The following is a 23114-nucleotide window of genomic DNA, read 5'->3' on the forward strand; positions in this document are numbered from 1 at the left end:
GACCCATGAAAAAAGAACTGATACCACACCTAAGGAACTGGGAAAAAGGAACGAATTTCAGCGTTGCACTGGAGGTGAGAACCAACTGACCATGGCCTGCTATCAAGTAGAGTTGTATAATGAATAGCTTCACACAAAGTGAGTCCTGGGATGGTAATTTTTGGTGGATAATTCACTACTCCACATTTCCCACCTTCAGAGCCCACCCTCCCCCTCCCCCCTTCTCCAAAACAGGAATTAATCTCCCTGGCATTTCACTGCAGATCAAAATAGACTGGAGGAAAAAGAGTGACTGAAAAACCTGTTGCCAAGGAGACCCACCTGTGTGTGCAGGGAGACTGGGGGAGGGAGCAACAGCTCATTAGTTTTTTACCAAAGAGAGTCAGGGACCCGGCAAGCCCAGCCAGGAGCAAAAGGGTAGGAAAGATGCTCAGCCCTCCATCCGTGGGCGAAGAAATGCCAGGCTGTGGTCCTAGAAGGCCTGTTCTTAGACTGAGAAGAAAGTGGTTCTGAAACACTCCCTGCAGCTTCCAGCCCCTCCCCTAACTGCTTAATACATATCCCAAGGGGCATGCCATGGCTGGTGAGCGAGTTCAGTGCTCCCGAGAGCAGGGAGCAGCAGCAGCAGTGTGAGCCATACATGCTACAGGAGGGCTCTGCGCAAGCTTCCCCAACTGCCAATGCACCTCTCAGACCTGACTTATGACCCCAACACCTCTCCTGAGCAGAGACTGACCACCCTGATGCCTGGCACACACAAATGAAGATTAGGCAAGATCTGGAAAATTAATTTCTATGGGAGACCTAAAATAAGACTTGATCTCGGCTGTGCAGAGATGAAAGGCCAGAGCCCTCGTCCACCTTGTCACTGGATCCTCTAGCAAAATTGCTGGTGGCTCCAAACCAGTGAATGACAGAGCTGTTGCAGCTGTCAGATGGTATGTTTCTCACCGAGTATCTGTGCTGTTTATCTGGTAAATAAAGAGAAGATGTACATCTGCTGCCTGCAAAGTGCAAGGGTGAGGAGCTGTTTACCAACCTAGGGCTCTGCTCAGCTTGGACGCAGCTGTGTCTGCTGGACCAAGTGGGAGTCCAATCAGGCAGCCCTCTGCCACTCTGCTGGGCGCAACTGGGATTGATTCTTAGGAGCCCATCTGTGTTCTCCTAATGAATCGCATGGGGAAGCGGGCTATTCAATTTGTGCTCCATTAATTAAGAGTGTCTGTTATCAGGGGAGCCAGTGCCTCCTCCAGGGTTTGCATTAAACAGCCAGCAGGAAGGCACAAACTTTAATTTACCACAACCCTGTCCAGCTCCTGCTAAAGCAAGGGACTGTGGCTAATGCAGCCTGAATCTTTCAACCCACAAGCAAATGATAGCCATAGAGAAAACAGCTAATGCAATGGCACTCGTCCTGGGGCTGAGCAAGCATTCTGGCAGCAGCACTAGCATGCTAGGCTTAGACAGCCACCTCTGCCTTTTGTGCCCTGCCTCTGTGAAAAGATGATGGTCACCTGTTTATGGTCATGCTGTTCTTAGAGTACCCTCTGCTGGCCCTTCTACTGAACAGCACTGAGATAGGATTCAACTCTCACTGGATTTCCATTTCACACAGCCTGAGGTGAGCATGATCACAAAGAAAAGACCATGGGGCGAAGGGGGGAAGGGCCAAAGGCATCAAGACGTGGCAAAAGGATTTTCCAACTGAGCAGAAGGAAAATTAGGAAATGTTGCTTTATTTCCAGGTACAACTCTTCGGAGGAATCTCAGGTCACGGAGCTGAAGTCAAACTGGCTGGTGCAGTAAAAATGTGTAGTCTTGCTTATCACTAAGGAAAAGGACTTCAGCACGATTTGGAGATTCTTTATATGTCACTCTGCAGCCAATCTCTACTGTGGTGGCCATCTCAAAGCTGCGTGCTTCAGGACCTTTCTGTCAGTCTATGCATTTATACTTTGCCCATCGTCACAGAGAACTGGGCACAGCAGAGGGACAAAGGCAAGGAGAACCTTTGGTGACTGGAGAGAAGGTACTTTGGGCCCTGCATAGCAGGCTAACAACTGCTCCAGCACTAATGCTCCCAAACAACCCACACAGTTAAAAGGCATGTCAGTTCTTCAGTAGTTCGCATTTTTCCTCATGATCATATAATTTATAGCCAGCCGGGATAAAGCTCTGGATAATACCCTGGGACACAATCCTCCATCAATGGGGGGATGGGCCAGGTGACTCGGTTCATCTTTTCCATCTCTAAGGTCTACAGTTTTATGAACTAGCTTGTCCATTCCTTTGGGATGGGGATGGTGAGTGGTGAAAGAGGCAGTCAGGGAGAGGATTCGCTATACCACTCATACTCAAGGCAACCTGAGCAGTCACTATTTCAATGAAGACAGGCACTACCAAGAATGCCGTGAGAGCTGATTGCCAGCGAGGCTGAGCACCTAAAGCTCCCATTAACTTCAATGGCAGCTGTGGATGGTCAGTCCCTCTTGACAATCAGGGCCTACAGTTCACTACATCACCACCCCCTTTGCATAAACACCAATCAGCACCAATGACTCCTCTCACCTTTATGTTGTGCTCACTCTCTGAATACTTATCAGTGTCTGATCGCCTCCTCTCCACTGTTCTCCTTTCATCCACCTGTAGGGATACAGAAGAGACACGATTCACAATTGTGCATGGACTCTAGAGTGAGGAACTAGTGCCAGGCCTTTGAGCAACTGTGCAAAACCAAATGGAATTTCTCAGGAGACAAAAGGCGAACAGAAGATACACTGAGTCAAACCGGCACTAGCAAGGGAAAACAGGGGCACCAAGATGCAAGAAGGACAGCAGCAAAAGGGGACACATTCCTGTTGATCTCTCTACTCCACCATGCTGCCAAAGAGGAAAGCTGACCTGGAGAAAGCTTAAAGCACCAAAAACCAGATCCTCAAAGGCATTTCAGTTGAGGTTAGGTGCCTAAATAGCCTTGAGGCTCTGTAGTGGAGTCAGGGAACCAACTGCAACCTGGTTAAATGTTGCTATGGTAAAGTTGGGGTGTCTTTCCCCTGGTTCTTGTTATGCAGACAGAAAGCAGATGACCAGAAGTTCGAAGTGCAGGCAATGCTATGTTTATTAGGGTTAATTTTCAGCAAACCTGTGTCCCATAACAGAGCCTTGTTTTCCAGTGTTTCCAACTTCCCTCTTCTTAGGGGGCATAATTATACCTGTAATGCACACCCACAGTTCCATCCCTTACAACTTATGGTCATGTTCCATTTTGGGGGTGTCATAAACAGATAGCTAAGGGTTAATGTCTCTTTCATCTGAAGAACCTGACCAGAGGACCAATCAGGAAACCAAATTTTTTTCAACTCTGGGTGGAGGGAAGTTTGTGTCTGAGTCTTTGTTTTCTGTCTGCCTGCTTTCTCTGAGCTTTGGAGAAGTAGTTTCTGCTTTCTAGTCTTCTGTTTCTAAGTGTAAGGACAAAGAGATCAGATAGTAAGTTATATGGTTTCTTTTCTTTGGTATTTGCATGAATATAAGTGCTGGAGTGCTTTGATTTGTATTCTTTTTGAATAAGGCTGTTTATTCAATATTTCTTCTAAGCAATTGACCCTGTATTTTGTCACCTTAATACAGAGAGACCATTTGTATGTATTTTCTTTCTTTTTATATAAAGCTTTCTTTTTGAGACCTGTTGGAGTTTTCTTTTCTGGGAAATTTCAGGGAAATTGAGTCTGTACTCACCAGGGAATTGGTGGGAGAAAGAAATCAGGGGGAGATCTGTGTGTGTTGGATTTGCTAGCCTGATTTGCATTCCCTCTGGGTGAAGAGGAAAGTGCTTTTGTTTCCAGGACTAGAAACGGAGAGGGGGAGTCACTCTGTTTGGATTCACAGAGCTTGTGTCTGTGTATCTCTCCAGGAGCACCTGGAGGGGGGAAGGGAAAAAGGATTATTTCCCTTTGTTGTGAGACTCAAGGGATTTGGGTCTTGGGGTCCCCAGGGAAGGTTTTTCAGGGGGACCAGAGTGCCCCAAAACACTCTACTTTTTTGGGTGGTGGCAGCAAGTACCAGGTCCAAGCTGGTAACAAAGCTTGGAGGTTTTCATGCTAACCCCCATACTTTGGACGCTAAGGTTCAAATCTGGGACTAAAGTTATGACATGGTGTGCAGCGGTTACGGGATAGACAAAATCCAGAAGCCAGTAGGAATATTATATTTTTCTTTTCTCTGCTAAGGGCTTTTTAGCAGAGAGAAACAGTTTGGTTTTAAAAGGGAACCAGAGAGAATTTTTTTTCTGCTCTCTCTGGCAGTTTGTGGCTTGCATCTTAAGCAAGAAACCATTAAGGTGCTATTAAGAGTCTTTTGTCACACAATAGCACTCCCATTGAGAGTCATTACCAGCACTATATACATGCAAATAAAGTGGTTTTTCAGGTTTACTTTACATTGAAGATTAGCTAAAGGCTCTGTTGCTAGGCTGACTCCAGGAGGCAACAGAGCCTGCAGTTCAGAAGAGAAACACCGGAGGGCACCCCAACACAAGAAAACAGGAACCATGACTTCTAAGGCAAAAATTGAGGCCGAAGAGCAATTCAGAGAAGCTGAACACAGGCGACAACGGGAAATAAAACAAAAAGAGATGGAGATGAAAGAAAGAGAAGAACAGATCAGAGAGGCAGCCTACCAAAGAGAACAGGCAGCCTACCAAAGAGAACAGGCAGCCAAAGAGGCAGCACACAAAAGAAAACTAGAAGAAGAAGAGGTGGCCCACCGCCGAGACATGGAAAAACAACAAAAAGAATGGAAAAACAACAAAAAGAAAATGAAGAGAAGGAAAAACAGAGAAAACATGAACTAGACTTGGCAAAAGCTGGGCTGCATGTGCCAGCCAACCCTAACAACCCGGCGCCAATTATTGCTCCACAGCACAGGAAATTTCCCACCTACAAGGCAGGGGATGACACCGAGGCCTTCTTGGAAAATATTGAAAGAGCCTGTCTTGGGTACAGCATCCCCAAAGACCAGTACATGGTAGAATTAAGGTCACAGCTCAGTGGACCTTTAGCAGAGGTGGCAGCTGAAATGCCTAAGCAGCAAATGAATGACTATAAACTTTTTCAAACCAAGGCCAGATACAGAATGGGGATAACCCCAGATCATGCCCGTCGGCGCTTCAGAACCCAAAAGTGGAAACCAGATGTGTCATTTCCCAAACACGCCTACTACGTTGCAAAAAACTATGAGGCCTGGATAACAGGACACAACGTTCAAACCTTGGAAGAACTGCACCTCCTCATACAAATGGAGCAGTTCTTGGATGGTGTTCCTGAAGACATCACACGGTACATACAAGATGGAAAACCCAAAGATCTCGCTGAGGCGGGGGAGATTGGAGCCAAATGGATGGAAGTGGCAGAAAGCAAGAAAGCTACTGTCAAGGGGAACGAATACCCCAGGGGGCACACAGACCATAAACCCTACAACCGAGGACAGCCAAAGACCCCACATACAACCCAAGTAAAGCCACAGACGCCCTACTCTTCCACCACACCAGTCTCCAGTAACGCACCTCGGCCCAGTGACCCTTCAGATGGAAGATGCTTTAAGTATAATGAACTGGGACATATCAAGGCCAACTGTCCAAAGAACACCATGCGAGTGCAATTCATTACACCACCATCACACCAAAGATCCCCAGGCCCGGATGCCTCTCAAATACCCTTGGAGCGAAGGGAAAATTTGAGAGTGGGTGGAAAGAAGGTTACTGCGTGGAGAGACACGGGGGCACAAGTGTCAGCTATCCACCAATCCTTCGTTGACCCCAAATTCATCAACCCAAAGGCCAAAGTTACAATTTACCCCTTCATGTCACAAGCTGTAGACTTGCCTACAGCTCAACTGCCTGTCCAGTACAAAGGCTGGTCAGGAATGTGGACTTTTGCAGTCTATGACAATTATCCTATCCCCATGCTACTGGGGGAAGACTTGGCCAACCAGGTGAGGCGGGCCAAGAGAGTGGGAATGGTTACACGTAGCCAAACCAGGCAAGCTTCCAGACCTATTCCTGTTCCTGAGCCATCCACAGAGGCCCCGTCTGTGTTACCAGAGACCCAGACAGAGGTAGTGGACCCGGATTCCAGGCCAACCACTGAAACAGCCACAGCACCTCCAGTCCCAGGCCCGGAACTGGAACAGCAACCAGCACCAGCAATTGCAACCACATCTTCAAACTCAACGCCAGAGGGCGCCAGCGAGCCAGAACTGGCAGAAACAACAGACAGCCATACCCAAAAGGCTCAGCCAGAGCCTGAAATACCCTCAGGTGCACCAGCGGAGAGCGGTTCACCAGCAACGGAAACAACCCCATGACCTACATCGCTTCCAGAGGGACCAAGCCCAAGTCCACAGTCTGAGGAAGAACTGGTGACCCCAGCCTCAAGGGAACAGTTCCAGACTGAGGAGGAAGCAGATGACAGCCTTCAGAAAGCTTGGGCGGCAGCACGGAGCACCCCACCGCCTCTCAGCTCTTCTAATCGATCCCGGTTTGTTATAGACCAAGGACTTTTATACAAGGAAATTCTTTCTGGTGGACACCGGGAAGAATGGCAGCCGCAAAAACAGTTTGTGGTTCCAACTAAGTACCGGGGGAAGCTCTTAAGCTTAGCCCATGATCATCCCAGTGGCCATGCTGGGGTGAACAGAACCAAGGACCGGTTGGGGAAGTCCTTCCACTGGGAGGGGATGGGCAAGGACGTTGCCAAGTATGTCCGGTCTTGTGAGGTATGCCAAAGAGTGGGAAAGCCTCAAGACCAGGTCAAGACCCCTCTCCAGCCACTCCCCATAATTGAGGTCCCATTTCAGCGAGTAGCTGTGGATATTCTGGGTCCTTTCCCAAAAAAGACGCCCAGAGGAAAGCAGTACGTACTGACTTTAGTGGACTTTGCTACCCGATGGCCGGAAGCAGTAGCTCTAGGCAACACCAGGGCTAACACTGTGTGCCTGGCCCTCCGACATCCTTACAGATTCAGGGTCTAATTTCCTGGCAGGGACCATGGAAAAACTGTGGGAAACTCATGGGGTGAATCACTTGGTTGCCACCCCGTACCACCATCAAACCAATGGCCTGGTGGAAAGGTTCAATGGAACTTTGGGGGCCATGATACGAAAATTCATCAACGAATTCTCCAATAATTGGGACCTAGTGTTGCAGCAGTTGCCGTTTGCCTACAGGGCTGTACCACATCCCATTTTAGGGTTTTCACCATTTGAACTTGTGTATGGTCACGAGGTTAAGGGACCATTACAGTTGGTGAAGCAGCAATGGGAGGGGTTTACGCCTTCTCCAGGAACTAACATTCTGGACTTTGTAAGCAACCTACAAAGCACCCTCCGACACTCTTTAGCCCTTGCTAGAGAGAACCTAAAGGATGCTCAAGAAGAGCAAAAGGCCTGGTATGACAGACATGCCAGAGAACGTTCCTTCAAGGTAGGAGACCAGGTTATGGTCTTGAAGGCGCAACAGGCCCATAAGATGGAAGCATCATGGGAAGGGCCATTCACGGTCCAAGAGCGCCTGGGAACTGTAAACTACCTCATAGCATTTCCCAATTCCTCACTAAAGCCTAAAGTGTACTATATTAATTCTCTCAAGCCTTTCTATTCCAGAGACTTACAGGTTTGTCAGTTTACAGTCCAGGGAGATGAGGCTGAGTGGCCTGACGGTGTCTACTACGACAGGAAAAAAGACGGTGGCGTGGAAGAGGTGAACCTCTCAACCACCCTGGAACGTCTGCAGCGGCGACAAATCGAGGAGCTGTGCACTAGCTTCGCCCCATTGTTCTCAGCCACCCCAGGACGGACTGAACGGGCATACCACTCCATTGATACAGGTAATGCTCACCCAATCAGAACCCCACCTTACCGGGTGTCTCCTCATGCCCAAGCTGCTATAGAACGGGAGATCCAGAACATGCTACAGATGGGTATAATCTGCTCATCTACCAGTGCATGGGCATCTCCAGTGGTTCTGGTACCCAAACCAGATGGGGAAATACGCTTTTGCGTGGACTACCGTAAGCTAAATGCGGTAACTCGTCCAGACAACTATCCAATGCCACGCACCGATGAGCTATTGGAGAAGTTGGGACGTGCCCAGTTCATCTCTACAATAGATTTAACCAAGGGGTACTGGCAAGTACCGCTAGATGAACCTGCCAAGGAGAGGTCAGCATTCGTCACCCATGCGGGGGTGTATGAATTCAATGTCCTTACTTTCGGCCTTCGAAATGCACCCGCCACCTTCCAGAGGCTGGTAGATGGTCTACTAGCAAGACTGGGAGAATTTGCAGTTGCCTACCTCGATGATGTGGCCATTTTTTTCAGACTCCTGGCCCGAACACCTACTCCACCTGGAAAAGGTCTTTGAGTGCATCAGGCAGGCTGGACTAACTGTTAAGGCCAAAAAGTGTCAAATAGGCCAAAACAGAGTAACTTACCTGGGCACCAGGTGGGTCGAGAAACCATAAACCCCCTACAGGCCAAGGTGGATGCTATCCAAAAGTGGCCTGTCCCACGGTCCAAGAAGCAGGTCCAATCCTTCTTAGGCTTGGCCGGATACTACAGGCGATTTGTACCACACTACAGCCAAATCGCTGCCCCATTGACCGACCTGACCAAAAAAAACCCAGCCAAATGCAGTTAAGTGGACTGATAAGTGTCAAAAGGCCTTTACCCAACTTAAGGCAACGCTCATGTCTGACCCTGTACTCAGGGCCCCGGATTTTGACAAACCATTCCTAGTAACCACGGATGCATCTGAGCGTGGTATAGGAGCAGTGCTCATGCAGGAAGCAACAGATCACAACTTCCATCCTGTCGTGTTTCTCAGCAAGAAACTGTCTGAGAGGGAAAGTCACTGGTCAGTCAGTGAAAAGGAATGCTATGCCATTGTGTACGCCCTGGAAAAGCTACGCCCATATGTTTGGGGATGGCGGTTCCAACTACAAGCTGACCATGCTGCACTAAAGTGGCTTCATACTGCCAAGAGGAACAACAAGAAACTTCTTCGTTGGAGTTTAGCTCTCCAAGATTTTGATTTTAAAATTCAACACATCACAGGAGCTTCTAACAAAGTTGCTGATGCTCTCTCCCGTGAGAGTTTCCCAGAATTCAGTAGTTAAAAAGTGTTCTTAAAATGTAGAAGTCTGTTACTTATATACTTAGTAGTATATGTAAAGGTGCATGTGTTGTAGTAATCTGTTTATTTTAAAGTTCTAGAAGAAAATCGCCGCCAGTGAGCTTCCCCACTGTCTGCAATTTGGGGGGCGTGTCATAAACAGATAGCTAAGGGTTAATGTCTCTTTCACCTGAAGCACCTGACCAGAGGACCAATCAGGAAACCGAATTTTTTTCAACTCTGGGTGGAGGGAAGTTTGTGTCTGAGTCTTTGTTTTCTGTCTGCCTGCTTTCTCTGAGCTTTGGAGAAGTAGTTTCTGCTTTCTAGTCTTCTGTTTCTAAGTGTAAGGACAAAGAGATCAGATAGTAAGTTATATGGTTTCTTTTCTTTGGTATTTGCATGAATATAAGTGCTGGAGTGCTTTGATTTGTATTCTTTTTGAATAAGGCTGTTTATTCAATATTTCTTCTAAGCAATTGACCCTGTATTTTGTCACCTTAATACAGAGAGACCATTTGTATGTATTTTCTTTCTTTTTATATAAAGCTTTCTTTTTGAGACCTGTTGGAGTTTTCTTTTCTGGGAAATTTCAGGGAAATTGAGTCTGTACTCACCAGGGAATTGGTGGGAGAAAGAAATCAGGGGGAGATCTGTGTGTGTTGGATTTGCTAGCCTGATTTTGCATTCCCTCTGGGTGAAGAGGAAAGTGCTTTTGTTTCCAGGACTAGAAACGGAGAGGGGGAGTCACTCTGTTTGGATTCACAGAGCTTGTGTCTGTGTATCTCTCCAGGAGCACCTGGAGGGGGGAAGGGAAAAAGGATTATTTCCCTTTGTTGTGAGACTCAAGGGATTTGGGTCTTGGGGTCCCCAGGGAAAGTTTTTCAGGGGGACCAGAGTGCCCCAAAACACTCTACTTTTTTGGGTGGTGGCAGCAAGTACCAGGTCCAAGCTGGTAACAAAGCTTGGAGGTTTTCATGCTAACCCCCATACTTTGGACGCTAAGGTTCAAATCTGGGACTAAAGTTATGACATGGTGTGCAGCGGTTACGGGATAGACAAAATCCAGAAGCCAGTAGGAATATTATATTTTTCTTTTCTCTGCTAAGGGCTTTTTAGCAGAGAGAAACAGTTTGGTTTTAAAAGGGAACCAGAGAGAATTTTTTTTTTCTGCTCTCTCTGGCAGTTTGTGGCTTGCATCTTAAGCAAGAAACCATTAAGGTGCTATTAAGAGTCTTTTGTCACACAATAGCACTCCCATTGAGAGTCATTACCAGCACTATATACATGCAAATAAAGTGGTTTTTCAGGTTTACTTTACATTGAAGATTAGCTAAAGGCTCTGTTGCTAGGCTGACTCCAGGAGGCAACAGAGCCTGCAGTTCAGAAGAGAAACACCGGAGGGCACCCCAACACAAGAAAACAGGAACCATGACTTCTAAGGCAAAAATTGAGGCCGAAGAGCAATTCAGAGAAGCTGAACACAGGCGACAACGGGAAATAAAACAAAAAGAGATGGAGATGAAAGAAAGAGAAGAACAGATCAGAGAGGCAGCCTACCAAAGAGAACAGGCAGCCTACCAAAGAGAACAGGCAGCCAAAGAGGCAGCACACAAAAGAAAACTAGAAGAAGAAGAGGTGGCCCACCGCCGAGACATGGAAAAACAACAAAAAGAAATGGAAAAACAACAAAAAGAAAATGAAGAGAAGGAAAAACAGAGAAAACATGAACTAGACTTGGCAAAAGCTGGGCTGCATGTGCCAGCCAACCCTAACAACCCGGCGCCAATTATTGCTCCACAGCACAGGAAATTTCCCACCTACAAGGCAGGGGATGACACCGAGGCCTTCTTGGAAAATATTGAAAGAGCCTGTCTTGGGTACAGCATCCCCAAAGACCAGTACATGGTAGAATTAAGGTCACAGCTCAGTGGACCTTTAGCAGAGGTGGCAGCTGAAATGCCTAAGCAGCAAATGAATGACTATAAACTTTTTCAAACCAAGGCCAGATACAGAATGGGGATAACCCCAGATCATGCCCGTCGGCGCTTCAGAACCCAAAAGTGGAAACCAGATGTGTCATTTCCCAAACACGCCTACTACGTTGCAAAAAACTATGAGGCCTGGATAACAGGACACAACGTTCAAACCTTGGAAGAACTGCACCTCCTCATACAAATGGAGCAGTTCTTGGATGGTGTTCCTGAAGACATCACACGGTACATACAAGATGGAAAACCCAAAGATCTCGCTGAGGCGGGGGAGATTGGAGCCAAATGGATGGAAGTGGCAGAAAGCAAGAAAGCTACTGTCAAGGGGAACGAATACCCCAGGGGGCACACAGACCATAAACCCTACAACCGAGGACAGCCAAAGACCCCACATACAACCCAAGTAAAGCCACAGACGCCCTACTCTTCCACCACACCAGTCTCCAGTAACGCACCTCGGCCCAGTGACCCTTCAGATGGAAGATGCTTTAAGTATAATGAACTGGGACATATCAAGGCCAACTGTCCAAAGAACACCATGCGAGTGCAATTCATTACACCACCATCACACCAAAGATCCCCAGGCCCGGATGCCTCTCAAATACCCTTGGAGCGAAGGGAAAATTTGAGAGTGGGTGGAAAGAAGGTTACTGCGTGGAGAGACACGGGGGCACAAGTGTCAGCTATCCACCAATCCTTCGTTGACCCCAAATTCATCAACCCAAAGGCCAAAGTTACAATTTACCCCTTCATGTCACAAGCTGTAGACTTGCCTACAGCTCAACTGCCTGTCCAGTACAAAGGCTGGTCAGGAATGTGGACTTTTGCAGTCTATGACAATTATCCTATCCCCATGCTACTGGGGGAAGACTTGGCCAACCAGGTGAGGCGGGCCAAGAGAGTGGGAATGGTTACACGTAGCCAAACCAGGCAAGCTTCCAGACCTATTCCTGTTCCTGAGCCATCCACAGAGGCCCCGTCTGTGTTACCAGAGACCCAGACAGAGGTAGTGGACCCGGATTCCAGGCCAACCACTGAAACAGCCACAGCACCTCCAGTCCCAGGCCCGGAACTGGAACAGCAACCAGCACCAGCAATTGCAACCACATCTTCAAACTCAACGCCAGAGGGCGCCAGCGAGCCAGAACTGGCAGAAACAACAGACAGCCATACCCAAAAGGCTCAGCCAGAGCCTGAAATACCCTCAGGTGCACCAGCGGAGAGCGGTTCACCAGCAACGGAAACAACCCCATGACCTACATCGCTTCCAGAGGGACCAAGCCCAAGTCCACAGTCTGAGGAAGAACTGGTGACCCCAGCCTCAAGGGAACAGTTCCAGACTGAGGAGGAAGCAGATGACAGCCTTCAGAAAGCTTGGGCGGCAGCACGGAGCACCCCACCGCCTCTCAGCTCTTCTAATCGATCCCGGTTTGTTATAGACCAAGGACTTTTATACAAGGAAATTCTTTCTGGTGGACACCGGGAAGAATGGCAGCCGCAAAAACAGTTTGTGGTTCCAACTAAGTACCGGGGGAAGCTCTTAAGCTTAGCCCATGATCATCCCAGTGGCCATGCTGGGGTGAACAGAACCAAGGACCGGTTGGGGAAGTCCTTCCACTGGGAGGGGATGGGCAAGGACGTTGCCAAGTATGTCCGGTCTTGTGAGGTATGCCAAAGAGTGGGAAAGCCTCAAGACCAGGTCAAGACCCCTCTCCAGCCACTCCCCATAATTGAGGTCCCATTTCAGCGAGTAGCTGTGGATATTCTGGGTCCTTTCCCAAAAAAGACGCCCAGAGGAAAGCAGTACGTACTGACTTTAGTGGACTTTGCTACCCGATGGCCGGAAGCAGTAGCTCTAGGCAACACCAGGGCTAACACTGTGTGCCTGGCCCTAACAGACATCTTTGCCAGGGTAGGTTGGCCCTCCGACATCCTTACAGATTCAGGGTCTAATTTCCTGGCAGGGACCATGGAAAAACTGTGGGAAACTCATGGGGTGAATCACTTGGTTGCCACCCCGTACCACCATCAAACCAATGGCCTGGTGGAAAGGTTCAATGGAACTTTGGGGGCCATGATACGAAAATTCATCAACGAATTCTCCAATAATTGGGACCTAGTGTTGCAGCAGTTGCCGTTTGCCTACAGGGCTGTACCACATCCCATTTTAGGGTTTTCACCATTTGAACTTGTGTATGGTCACGAGGTTAAGGGACCATTACAGTTGGTGAAGCAGCAATGGGAGGGGTTTACGCCTTCTCCAGGAACTAACATTCTGGACTTTGTAAGCAACCTACAAAGCACCCTCCGACACTCTTTAGCCCTTGCTAGAGAGAACCTAAAGGATGCTCAAGAAGAGCAAAAGGCCTGGTATGACAGACATGCCAGAGAACGTTCCTTCAAGGTAGGAGACCAGGTTATGGTCTTGAAGGCGCAACAGGCCCATAAGATGGAAGCATCATGGGAAGGGCCATTCACGGTCCAAGAGCGCCTGGGAACTGTAAACTACCTCATAGCATTTCCCAATTCCTCACTAAAGCCTAAAGTGTACTATATTAATTCTCTCAAGCCTTTCTATTCCAGAGACTTACAGGTTTGTCAGTTTACAGTCCAGGGAGATGAGGCTGAGTGGCCTGACGGTGTCTACTACGACAGGAAAAAAGACGGTGGCGTGGAAGAGGTGAACCTCTCAACCACCCTGGAACGTCTGCAGCGGCGACAAATCGAGGAGCTGTGCACTAGCTTCGCCCCATTGTTCTCAGCCACCCCAGGACGGACTGAACGGGCATACCACTCCATTGATACAGGTAATGCTCACCCAATCAGAACCCCACCTTACCGGGTGTCTCCTCATGCCCAAGCTGCTATAGAACGGGAGATCCAGAACATGCTACAGATGGGTATAATCTGCTCATCTACCAGTGCATGGGCATCTCCAGTGGTTCTGGTACCCAAACCAGATGGGGAAATACGCTTTTGCGTGGACTACCGTAAGCTAAATGCGGTAACTCGTCCAGACAACTATCCAATGCCACGCACCGATGAGCTATTGGAGAAGTTGGGACGTGCCCAGTTCATCTCTACAATAGATTTAACCAAGGGGTACTGGCAAGTACCGCTAGATGAACCTGCCAAGGAGAGGTCAGCATTCGTCACCCATGCGGGGGTGTATGAATTCAATGTCCTTACTTTCGGCCTTCGAAATGCACCCGCCACCTTCCAGAGGCTGGTAGATGGTCTACTAGCAAGACTGGGAGAATTTGCAGTTGCCTACCTCGATGATGTGGCCATTTTTTCAGACTCCTGGCCCGAACACCTACTCCACCTGGAAAAGGTCTTTGAGTGCATCAGGCAGGCTGGACTAACTGTTAAGGCCAAAAAGTGTCAAATAGGCCAAAACAGAGTAACTTACCTGGGCACCAGGTGGGTCGAGAAACCATAAACCCCCTACAGGCCAAGGTGGATGCTATCCAAAAGTGGCCTGTCCCACGGTCCAAGAAGCAGGTCCAATCCTTCTTAGGCTTGGCCGGATACTACAGGCGATTTGTACCACACTACAGCCAAATCGCTGCCCCATTGACCGACCTGACCAAAAAAAACCCAGCCAAATGCAGTTAAGTGGACTGATAAGTGTCAAAAGGCCTTTACCCAACTTAAGGCAACGCTCATGTCTGACCCTGTACTCAGGGCCCCGGATTTTGACAAACCATTCCTAGTAACCACGGATGCATCTGAGCGTGGTATAGGAGCAGTGCTCATGCAGGAAGCAACAGATCACAACTTCCATCCTGTCGTGTTTCTCAGCAAGAAACTGTCTGAGAGGGAAAGTCACTGGTCAGTCAGTGAAAAGGAATGCTATGCCATTGTGTACGCCCTGGAAAAGCTACGCCCATATGTTTGGGGATGGCGGTTCCAACTACAAGCTGACCATGCTGCACTAAAGTGGCTTCATACTGCCAAGAGGAACAACAAGAAACTTCTTCGTTGGAGTTTAGCTCTCCAAGATTTTGATTTTAAAATTCAACACATCACAGGAGCTTCTAACAAAGTTGCTGATGCTCTCTCCCGTGAGAGTTTCCCAGAATTCAGTAGTTAAAAAGTGTTCTTAAAATGTAGAAGTCTGTTACTTATATACTTAGTAGTATATGTAAAGGTGCATGTGTTGTAGTAATCTGTTTATTTTAAAGTTCTAGAAGAAAATCGCCGCCAGTGAGCTTCCCCACTGTCTGCAATTTGGGGGGCGTGTCATAAACAGATAGCTAAGGGTTAATGTCTCTTTCACCTGAAGCACCTGACCAGAGGACCAATCAGGAAACCGAATTTTTTTCAACTCTGGGTGGAGGGAAGTTTGTGTCTGAGTCTTTGTTTTCTGTCTGCCTGCTTTCTCTGAGCTTTGGAGAAGTAGTTTCTGCTTTCTAGTCTTCTGTTTCTAAGTGTAAGGACAAAGAGATCAGATAGTAAGTTATATGGTTTCTTTTCTTTGGTATTTGCATGAATATAAGTGCTGGAGTGCTTTGATTTGTATTCTTTTGAATAAGGCTGTTTATTCAATATTTCTTCTAAGCAATTGACCCTGTATTTTGTCACCTTAATACAGAGAGACCATTTGTATGTATTTTCTTTCTTTTTATATAAAGCTTTCTTTTTGAGACCTGTTGGAGTTTTCTTTTCTGGGAAATTTCAGGGAAATTGAGTCTGTACTCACCAGGGAATTGGTGGGAGAAAGAAATCAGGGGGAGATCTGTGTGTGTTGGATTTGCTAGCCTGATTTTGCATTCCCTCTGAGTGAAGAGGAAAGTGCTTTTGTTTTTGCAGGACTGGAAACGGAGAGGGGGAGTCACTCTGTTTGGATTTACAGAGCTTGTGTCTGTGTATCTCTCCAGGAGCACCTGGAGGGGGGGAAGGGAAAAAGGATTATTTCCCTTTGTTGTGAGACTCAAGGGATTTGGGTCTTGGGGTCCCCAGGGAAGGTTTTTCAGGGGGACCAGAGTGCCCCAAAACACTCTACTTTTTTGGGTGGTGGCAGCAAGTACCAGGTCCAAGCTGGTAACTAAGCTTGGAGGTTTTCATGCTAACCCCCATATTTTGGACGCTAAGGTCCAAATCTGGGACTAAAGTTATGACAGGGGGGTCATAGGATATTAGGGTAGGAAGGGACCTTGGAAGGTCATCTAGTCCAACCCTATACTCAAAGCAGGACTACTCCCCAGACAGATTTTTATCCCAGTTCCCTAAATGGCCCCCTTGGGGATTGAACTCACAACCTGGGGTTTAGCAGCCCAATGCTCAAACCACTGAGCTATCCCTCCCCTGCAACAGGAATGTGTGTCCCGCACTCCTACTGAGCTATCCCTCCCCCCCAACGGGAATGTGTCCCCTTTCGCTGCTGTTCTCCTTGTGTCTGGGTGCCCCGTTTTTCCTTGCTAGCGCCGGTTTGACTCACTGCATCTTCTGTTTGCCTTTTGTCTCCTGAGAAATCCCATTTGGTTTTGCCTCCAGGCAGAAAGTATATATATTAAAAAGGTCTGGGGCCTTTATTCCACTCCTTGTGTACCCCAGGGGAGGGGTAAGGAGTGAGGTTGTGCTATGGTCAGGGGCAGGCATTTTTTTTTATCTTTTAGTGTTTTACCTTTCACCCCAACCCTCCTTACCCCTTCTGACTGGTTGCTTGACCTTGCCTTGAGATAAGGAGTTGAGACAGTTTTTAAGTGTGCATTTATATATTACACTTTCACCATGCCCAGTAATGCTTTCACTGCTTTTATTTCTTCCTATTATACTAACAAACCCATTTGGCTTAGGCAAAAGCAACATATATAGTGCCTGGCTTTGTCCTCATTAAGGATCCCTTTGTTCACGCATATTAGTAAGCAAGTATATATATTAAAAATCAAACAGGCAAGCAAATTAAAATACTATTTTAGACCAAACTACAGGCCTGGAACCTACATTGGCACTAGCACTCCTAACAGGATGTGCCCATGTCCCTGTATCCAGGCTAAAGTCTTGAGAGTCCAGCTCTCTAACACGCTTAGCAAGCCACAACTAGGTCCCATCTACACTATCTTGAACTGTATCATTATCTGTATGTTAACTGTATCACTGATCATTATCATCAGAAACCAGGGAGCTGAAGCAGGAATAGGTAAATGACTTGCCCAAGGGCGCAAAGGAAGTCTGTGGTAGAGATTGAATTGAATTCATGGCTCCTGACTCTCGGACTGTCTTTCTGGGGATGCAGTTCCTGCTGGTTCCTTTCAGTGTGACATTTTGTTTTTGTGGTGCCCTTCCACCCCCACCTGGTTCTCTTTGATCACTGGTTGTCACTTGCTCCGGTTGGCCCCAGTGCAGTCCTGAGGCTCCCCTACCCCTTTCCTTCCCCATACACTCTTCCCTCTCTCTTGTGGACTGCAGAACTTGTGCTTTATTTTTAACTAGGAAGGCAGAAACATGCCCTTCTCCAAAGCAAATTGCAGTGTCACTTGGTGCAGTGTTACTTGCAAGAGACACCGATGGAGCAGCTAGTAACCTCCGGTAGGAGCACAAGCTTTTCCACATTGCTTGTTCACAACTCTAGCTTGATAGTGAGATCCAGTGCTGTTTCCTGAAACCTACTCCAGGGACAATCAGAGCTTATGATGTATAAACTTCATGATGTATAAACATACTGCTAGTACCATTGAGAGAGTACATTTGGTGGGGAGGCAGTAAGGTAGGGAATTGCATGACTTTCTTAATGCCTCCAGGCAGCAGCAGGAACATACAGCATGCGGGGGGCAGGGGGGAGGGAGAGGGGAGAAAGGGGAAAACTTTCAGATAAACACTCAAGTGCAGTCACAGAATCATAGAGTGTACAGCTGTGTGTGTCACGCTCACAGAAGCTCATGACAGGAGCACAGCATACGGCAGAGGGAGGTTAGCACCCACTTTCCAGAGGAGCAGGGAGAGTGAAAACCATCGGCCCTCATGTGTCAATTTCTTTCAATGTTAATCTATTGTGCCTTTCAAATAAAATCGGAAGGGCAGGCAGGAAAGAGATTGTGCTTGTTGGATGCGCCTCTCCTATTCTTCCTACCCTTCAACTCCTCAGCAGGGCCGACTCCAGGCATCCGCCAAGCAAGTCGTGCTTGGGACGGCAGATTCTAAGAGGCGGCATTTCACCCAATCCTAGGGCAGCATGGCCGCCCTTTTTTTTTTTTGTTCACCGCTCTGGCTGCCCTGTAGGGGGCGATGGTGCAGAGGAGGGGAGCGCCTGCTGGGATCCTGCTGCGCATTCCATCTGCCTCAGCCGGTGCTAGGTCTGCAGCAAGCCCGGCAGCCTGCGTCCTTCCCTCCCCGCTGACCGGAGTGGTGTGGAGTCCTCCCGGCAGGCGGTGCGGCAGGAGGGGCCGAGAGGTAAGCGTCCTGGCTGGAGGAAGCCCTGGCCGCCCTCCCTCTCTTTCTCACCCCCGCTCCCTCCCGCTCACCCCTGCTAGCCGAGGCGCACACTCCCACTGCACAGGGCACCTCTGCTGAAAGTTTGCACCCTGGCTCCAGCCGCCCCGCAGGGTTCTTTTTTTTTTGCTTCACCATTTCAGCTGCCCCACATGTTTTTTTTTTGCTTCGCTGCTCCAGCTGCCCTGCAGGTTTTGTCTTTTTTTTTTTTTTGCTTGGGGTGGCAAAAAAGCCAGAGCCAGCCGTGCTCCTCAGACCCCACTATTATAAACAGCAATCACGTGAATGGCTGGGACAAGCTGAGGGCTTGTCTACACTTATTCCAGAACAAGGTAAAGTGTGAATTTAAAGTGCTGGAGCTATTCCAGAGCAAGAGTGTCCACATGGGGAGCTACTCTGGAACACTCTACTGCTTTAAATCCACCCCCTGCCTTATTCTGGAATAACTTCCCCAGGTAGACAAGCCCTGAACCCCTTGGGCTCAGGAAGGTAAAGGCTCCTCACCTGTATCTGCTCTTTGCTATGAGACCCTGCCTGCTGCCTAACTGGGAATGGTCCTGCATCCCCTCACTGGAGAATTACACAAACTGTGGGATCCCTGGATCACTGCTTCATTCTTACCAACTAGCATTTGGAATGGAGAACTGCCAATGAGACGAAAAAGCAGCTCCAGTAGGTGACCCATCAGCTGAAGAAACTGCAGCAAACTCCACTGTCCTGATGACGATGGCACAGCCACAACATCCTGCTCTGTATACTACGCACAGGGGCTGCTATATCCCTACTCAAGCTGCCTCTGCTGCCCACTGATTGCTGCTGCATCACATGATCTTCCGCACATTTTGCTGCCAAATGACACAGCATTTATCACTGCTGTCACCTCCAGTTTTGTAACCATACATGGCCGCGTGGGGGCTGACTGCACAAATTCCATGCGGATCCAGCAACTTGTTATTTTGCAGCAGGGAGACCAACAACCCCCTCGGGAGTGGCACAGCAAAAGGCAAAATCATAGCCAAGGGATTTCTAAAATTGCACCCAACCTCCCCCCCCATGGGAGTGTTACTGGAAAGATGCGTGTGGGCCCAAGGCCATTAGCTCACCTGAGCTTTGCACAGCAAAGGAAAACAAAAATACAAAGAGAAAATTCACAGCACAAACAGCTTGGAAATGAGAACTCTGTGAAGTCAGGTCAGATCTGAAAACAGGAATCTTAGGGTACGTCTTCACCACCCGCCGTATCGGCGGGTAGCAATCGATTGCTCGGGGATCGATATATCGCGTCTCATCTAGACGCGATATATCGATCCCCGAACGTGCTTATATCGATTCCGTAACTCCACTAACACGAATGGAGTTGCGGAATCGACAGGGGGAGCCGCAGACATCGATCCCACGCTGTGAGGACGGTGAGTAATTCGATCTTAGATACTTCGACTTCAGCTACATTATTCAAGTAGCTGAAGTTGCGTATCTAAGATCGATTTTCCCCCCTAGTGTAGACCAGCCTTTATTCTGGCTAGTTGCTTAGTGTGATTTTTAGCCAAATATCAAAACTCTTAGATGCCTTAAAGGGTATTACTGAAACAAGGCAAAGGGTGATGAGGAATTAATCAAAATGTTGAAACTATAGGGCCTGATTCTGCTTTCATTATGCTGGTGAAAATCACATGGCATTCCAGTGAATCTATCTCCACAAGTTTCTATAGCACACAGAATCAGGAGCACTGTAACTGAGATTACTTGGAGTTACACTGCACAATCAGGGCAAGTGGGATCACAATTGGCTAATAGAGTTTTAAAAAGACACTCAGAAATAACAATAGGAAGATGTAAAAGCAGCAAAGAATCCTGTGGCACCTTATAGATTAACAGACGTTTTGGAGCATGAGCTTTCATGGGTGAATACCCACTTCGTCGGATGCATGTAGTGGAAATTTCCAGGGGCAGGTATATATATGCAAGCAAGAAGCAAGCTAGAGATAACGAGGTTAGTTCAATCAGGGAGGATGAGGCCCCGTTGTAGCAGTTGAGGTGTGAAAACCAAGGGAGGAGAAACTGGTTTTGTAGTTGGCAAGCCATTCACAGTCTTTGTTTAATCCTGAGCTGATGGTGTCAAATTTGCAGATGAACTGAAGCTCAGCAGTTTCTCTTTAAAGTCTGGTCCTGATGTTTTTTTGCTTCAGTATGGCCCCCTTAAGATCTGCTATTGTGTGGCCAGGGAGGTTGAAGTGTTCTCCTACAGGTTTTTGTATATTACCATTCCTAATATCTGATTTGTGTCCATTTATCCTTTTCCGTAGAGACTGTCCAGTTTGGCCGATGTACATAGCAGAGGGGCATTGATGGCATATGGCATATGATGGCGTATATTACATTGGTGGACGTGCAGGTGAATGAGGAAGGTGTTGTGTGTGCTGTTGTGGAAAAGACTCTGCTCCCAGAGAAGCCATCCCCGGAGGCAGTATGGTAAGAGAGGAGGTTAGCTAGTTAGAGCACTATGTGAATACTTACTCAGTGCTGACAGAGTTATTTCATTATCAGGACTCTGATTCAAGAAGCCCTGAGCATCTAGGGACACAGCAATGATCTGCAGTTTACATTTCTGGTGTTGCACAGGATCTACCACCTATGGCCAGATTAAGGCGTAGGCATCCCATTGGCCTTACACTTAGCATACCAGCTCCCAAACTCACATGAAGAGATCAGAATCTCAGCTTTCAAGTTTCTAAAATGATGATGAGGGATAGCTCAGTGGTTTGAACATTGGCTTGCTAAATCCAGGGTTGTGAGTTCAATTCTTGAGGGGAGCATTTAGGGAACTGGGGTAAAAATCTGTCTGGGGATTGGTCCTGCTTTGAGCAGGGGTTTGGACTAGACGATCTTCTGATGTCCCTTCCAACCCTAATCTTCTATGATTCTATCTCTCAGGGATGCAAGGCGAAGCTTGAAAATGTGTCCCAAGTGTGACTGATGGCTGCCTGAGTCTGCAGACAGCTTGAACCTGTAGCTCCAAGAGATGTGAACTGCCCCACTCATGGATGCTGCTGACCCAAGGAGGAGCAGTGCTACAACATTGTGGGGGAGGGGCATGAGGGGCCCATATGGGTTGTGCCTAAAGCCCCAGACTGCCTTAATTCAACCTTGCCACCATCACTGCCTCTGTCTGACCACTCTAGCTTGAAAGCTTCCCATGCTGCCAGACCTTTCCCTCTGATTTAGCGCCAAACATGATCATGCAAGTCCAGCCACAGAGAGGGCATTTGCATGTCCTTGGATGCAATAAAAACCCTAGCCAGAATCTTCTGTGTGCTACTGACACTTGGCACTAATATAACATTTTATTTTAAAAGCACTCTACGAACCTTAACTTCCTGCTCCACACAATGCCCCTGTGAGGTGAATAATGATATTGACCTTCTAGAAAGATCTTAATTGGCCCCAGGTGCCTTGATTAACCTGGAGCAACTGCCATTTGGTTACCATGGTACTAGGGATTTGTTTAGCCTGGAGCTAACATACCTGTTCCTCAGTACTTTACTGTAGCCATCTGGCCTTGCCCCATCACAGGAGAATAAAAAAAAAGGAACTAAAAATAAATACATGTTTTTTATCTTGACAGTATCCCTTTAAAACATTCAGTAGCACACCCTCTCAGTCTCAGATCCTTGCACCTCTTGCTCCCAGCTTCTCACACGTGCTTCCTCTCCTCTGGTTCCTCTGCCTGACTAAATTACATCCCATTCAAACATCCTGTGTTATGACTGGCCAACTGTGTGTGTTCATGGAGGTTTATTGATATTACTCATGACATGATTCAACAAATAAGAAATGGGGTGTTAATCAAAGCCAGGATCTAATAACTCCTTAACTTTTTCTTTTGCTACACATGGGGAAACTGAGGCACAGAAAGGTTAACATCCAACAGTGAGACAATCACTGCACCAGGATCAGAAATCCCTGCGCTTAAGCCTGGATCTGTGCTCGGATCACCAGATCATTCTGCCTCTCAAGCCTATGCCCCAAGTAAGAATTGTCACATAGATGTTGATGGCAGCATTGGTGCTTCTGAGGGTTGGCTTTCAGAAGAAATGCTGTTCTCCGGAGGAAGGGAGAGGAGCGAAAGTCTTGCATCTGCTCCTTTCTAGGAGCCCAGTTCTGCCAAAGGATCTGCATGCTTGAACTTCGCTCCTTCACAGAGTCCATTTGACTTCAGTGGGACCTCCTTGCAGGAGGAAGAGGACAGGCAGCTGAAGGACCACGCCCTAGGTTTGTTTGGGATCTTTCAGGCTAGTATTACTCGAGAAGCCTCGTTTTCAAATGCTGCCACTGACACAGTACATGCAAATCCCACACTTGGTAAGATCCCCACAGGTAGGTAAGATTAAATGAGTTCATTCTGGGACCTAGACCATCTCATTGAATTTTTATTTTCAAAATGAAGATGATAAATCACATGACTCAGTCAAGCAGATGCCATCTGTAGATCCTGGTTGGAGGAGATACATTAATATGGTTTCTCTTCA

The 23114-nt window shown here is 47.7% G+C and overlaps 1 protein-coding gene across 2 annotated transcripts in view; it reads right to left on the bottom strand.

Moving 5' to 3' along the window:
- The window catches only part of CCDC9B (coiled-coil domain containing 9B), a 128769-nt gene that overhangs the window by 62301 nt on the left and 43354 nt on the right, over nucleotides 1-23114 (bottom strand). For both annotated transcript variants that reach the window (XM_030559461.1, XM_030559462.1), the window contains exon 6: nucleotides 2569-2643. In XM_030559461.1, the coding sequence (XP_030415321.1) occupies nucleotides 2569-2643 (75 nt within the window). The remainder of the gene's footprint in view (nucleotides 1-2568; nucleotides 2644-23114) is intronic.

Source organism: Gopherus evgoodei, chromosome 4, assembly GCF_007399415.2.
Source record: "Gopherus evgoodei ecotype Sinaloan lineage chromosome 4, rGopEvg1_v1.p, whole genome shotgun sequence".
Lineage (NCBI taxonomy): Eukaryota > Metazoa > Chordata > Testudines > Testudinidae > Gopherus > Gopherus evgoodei.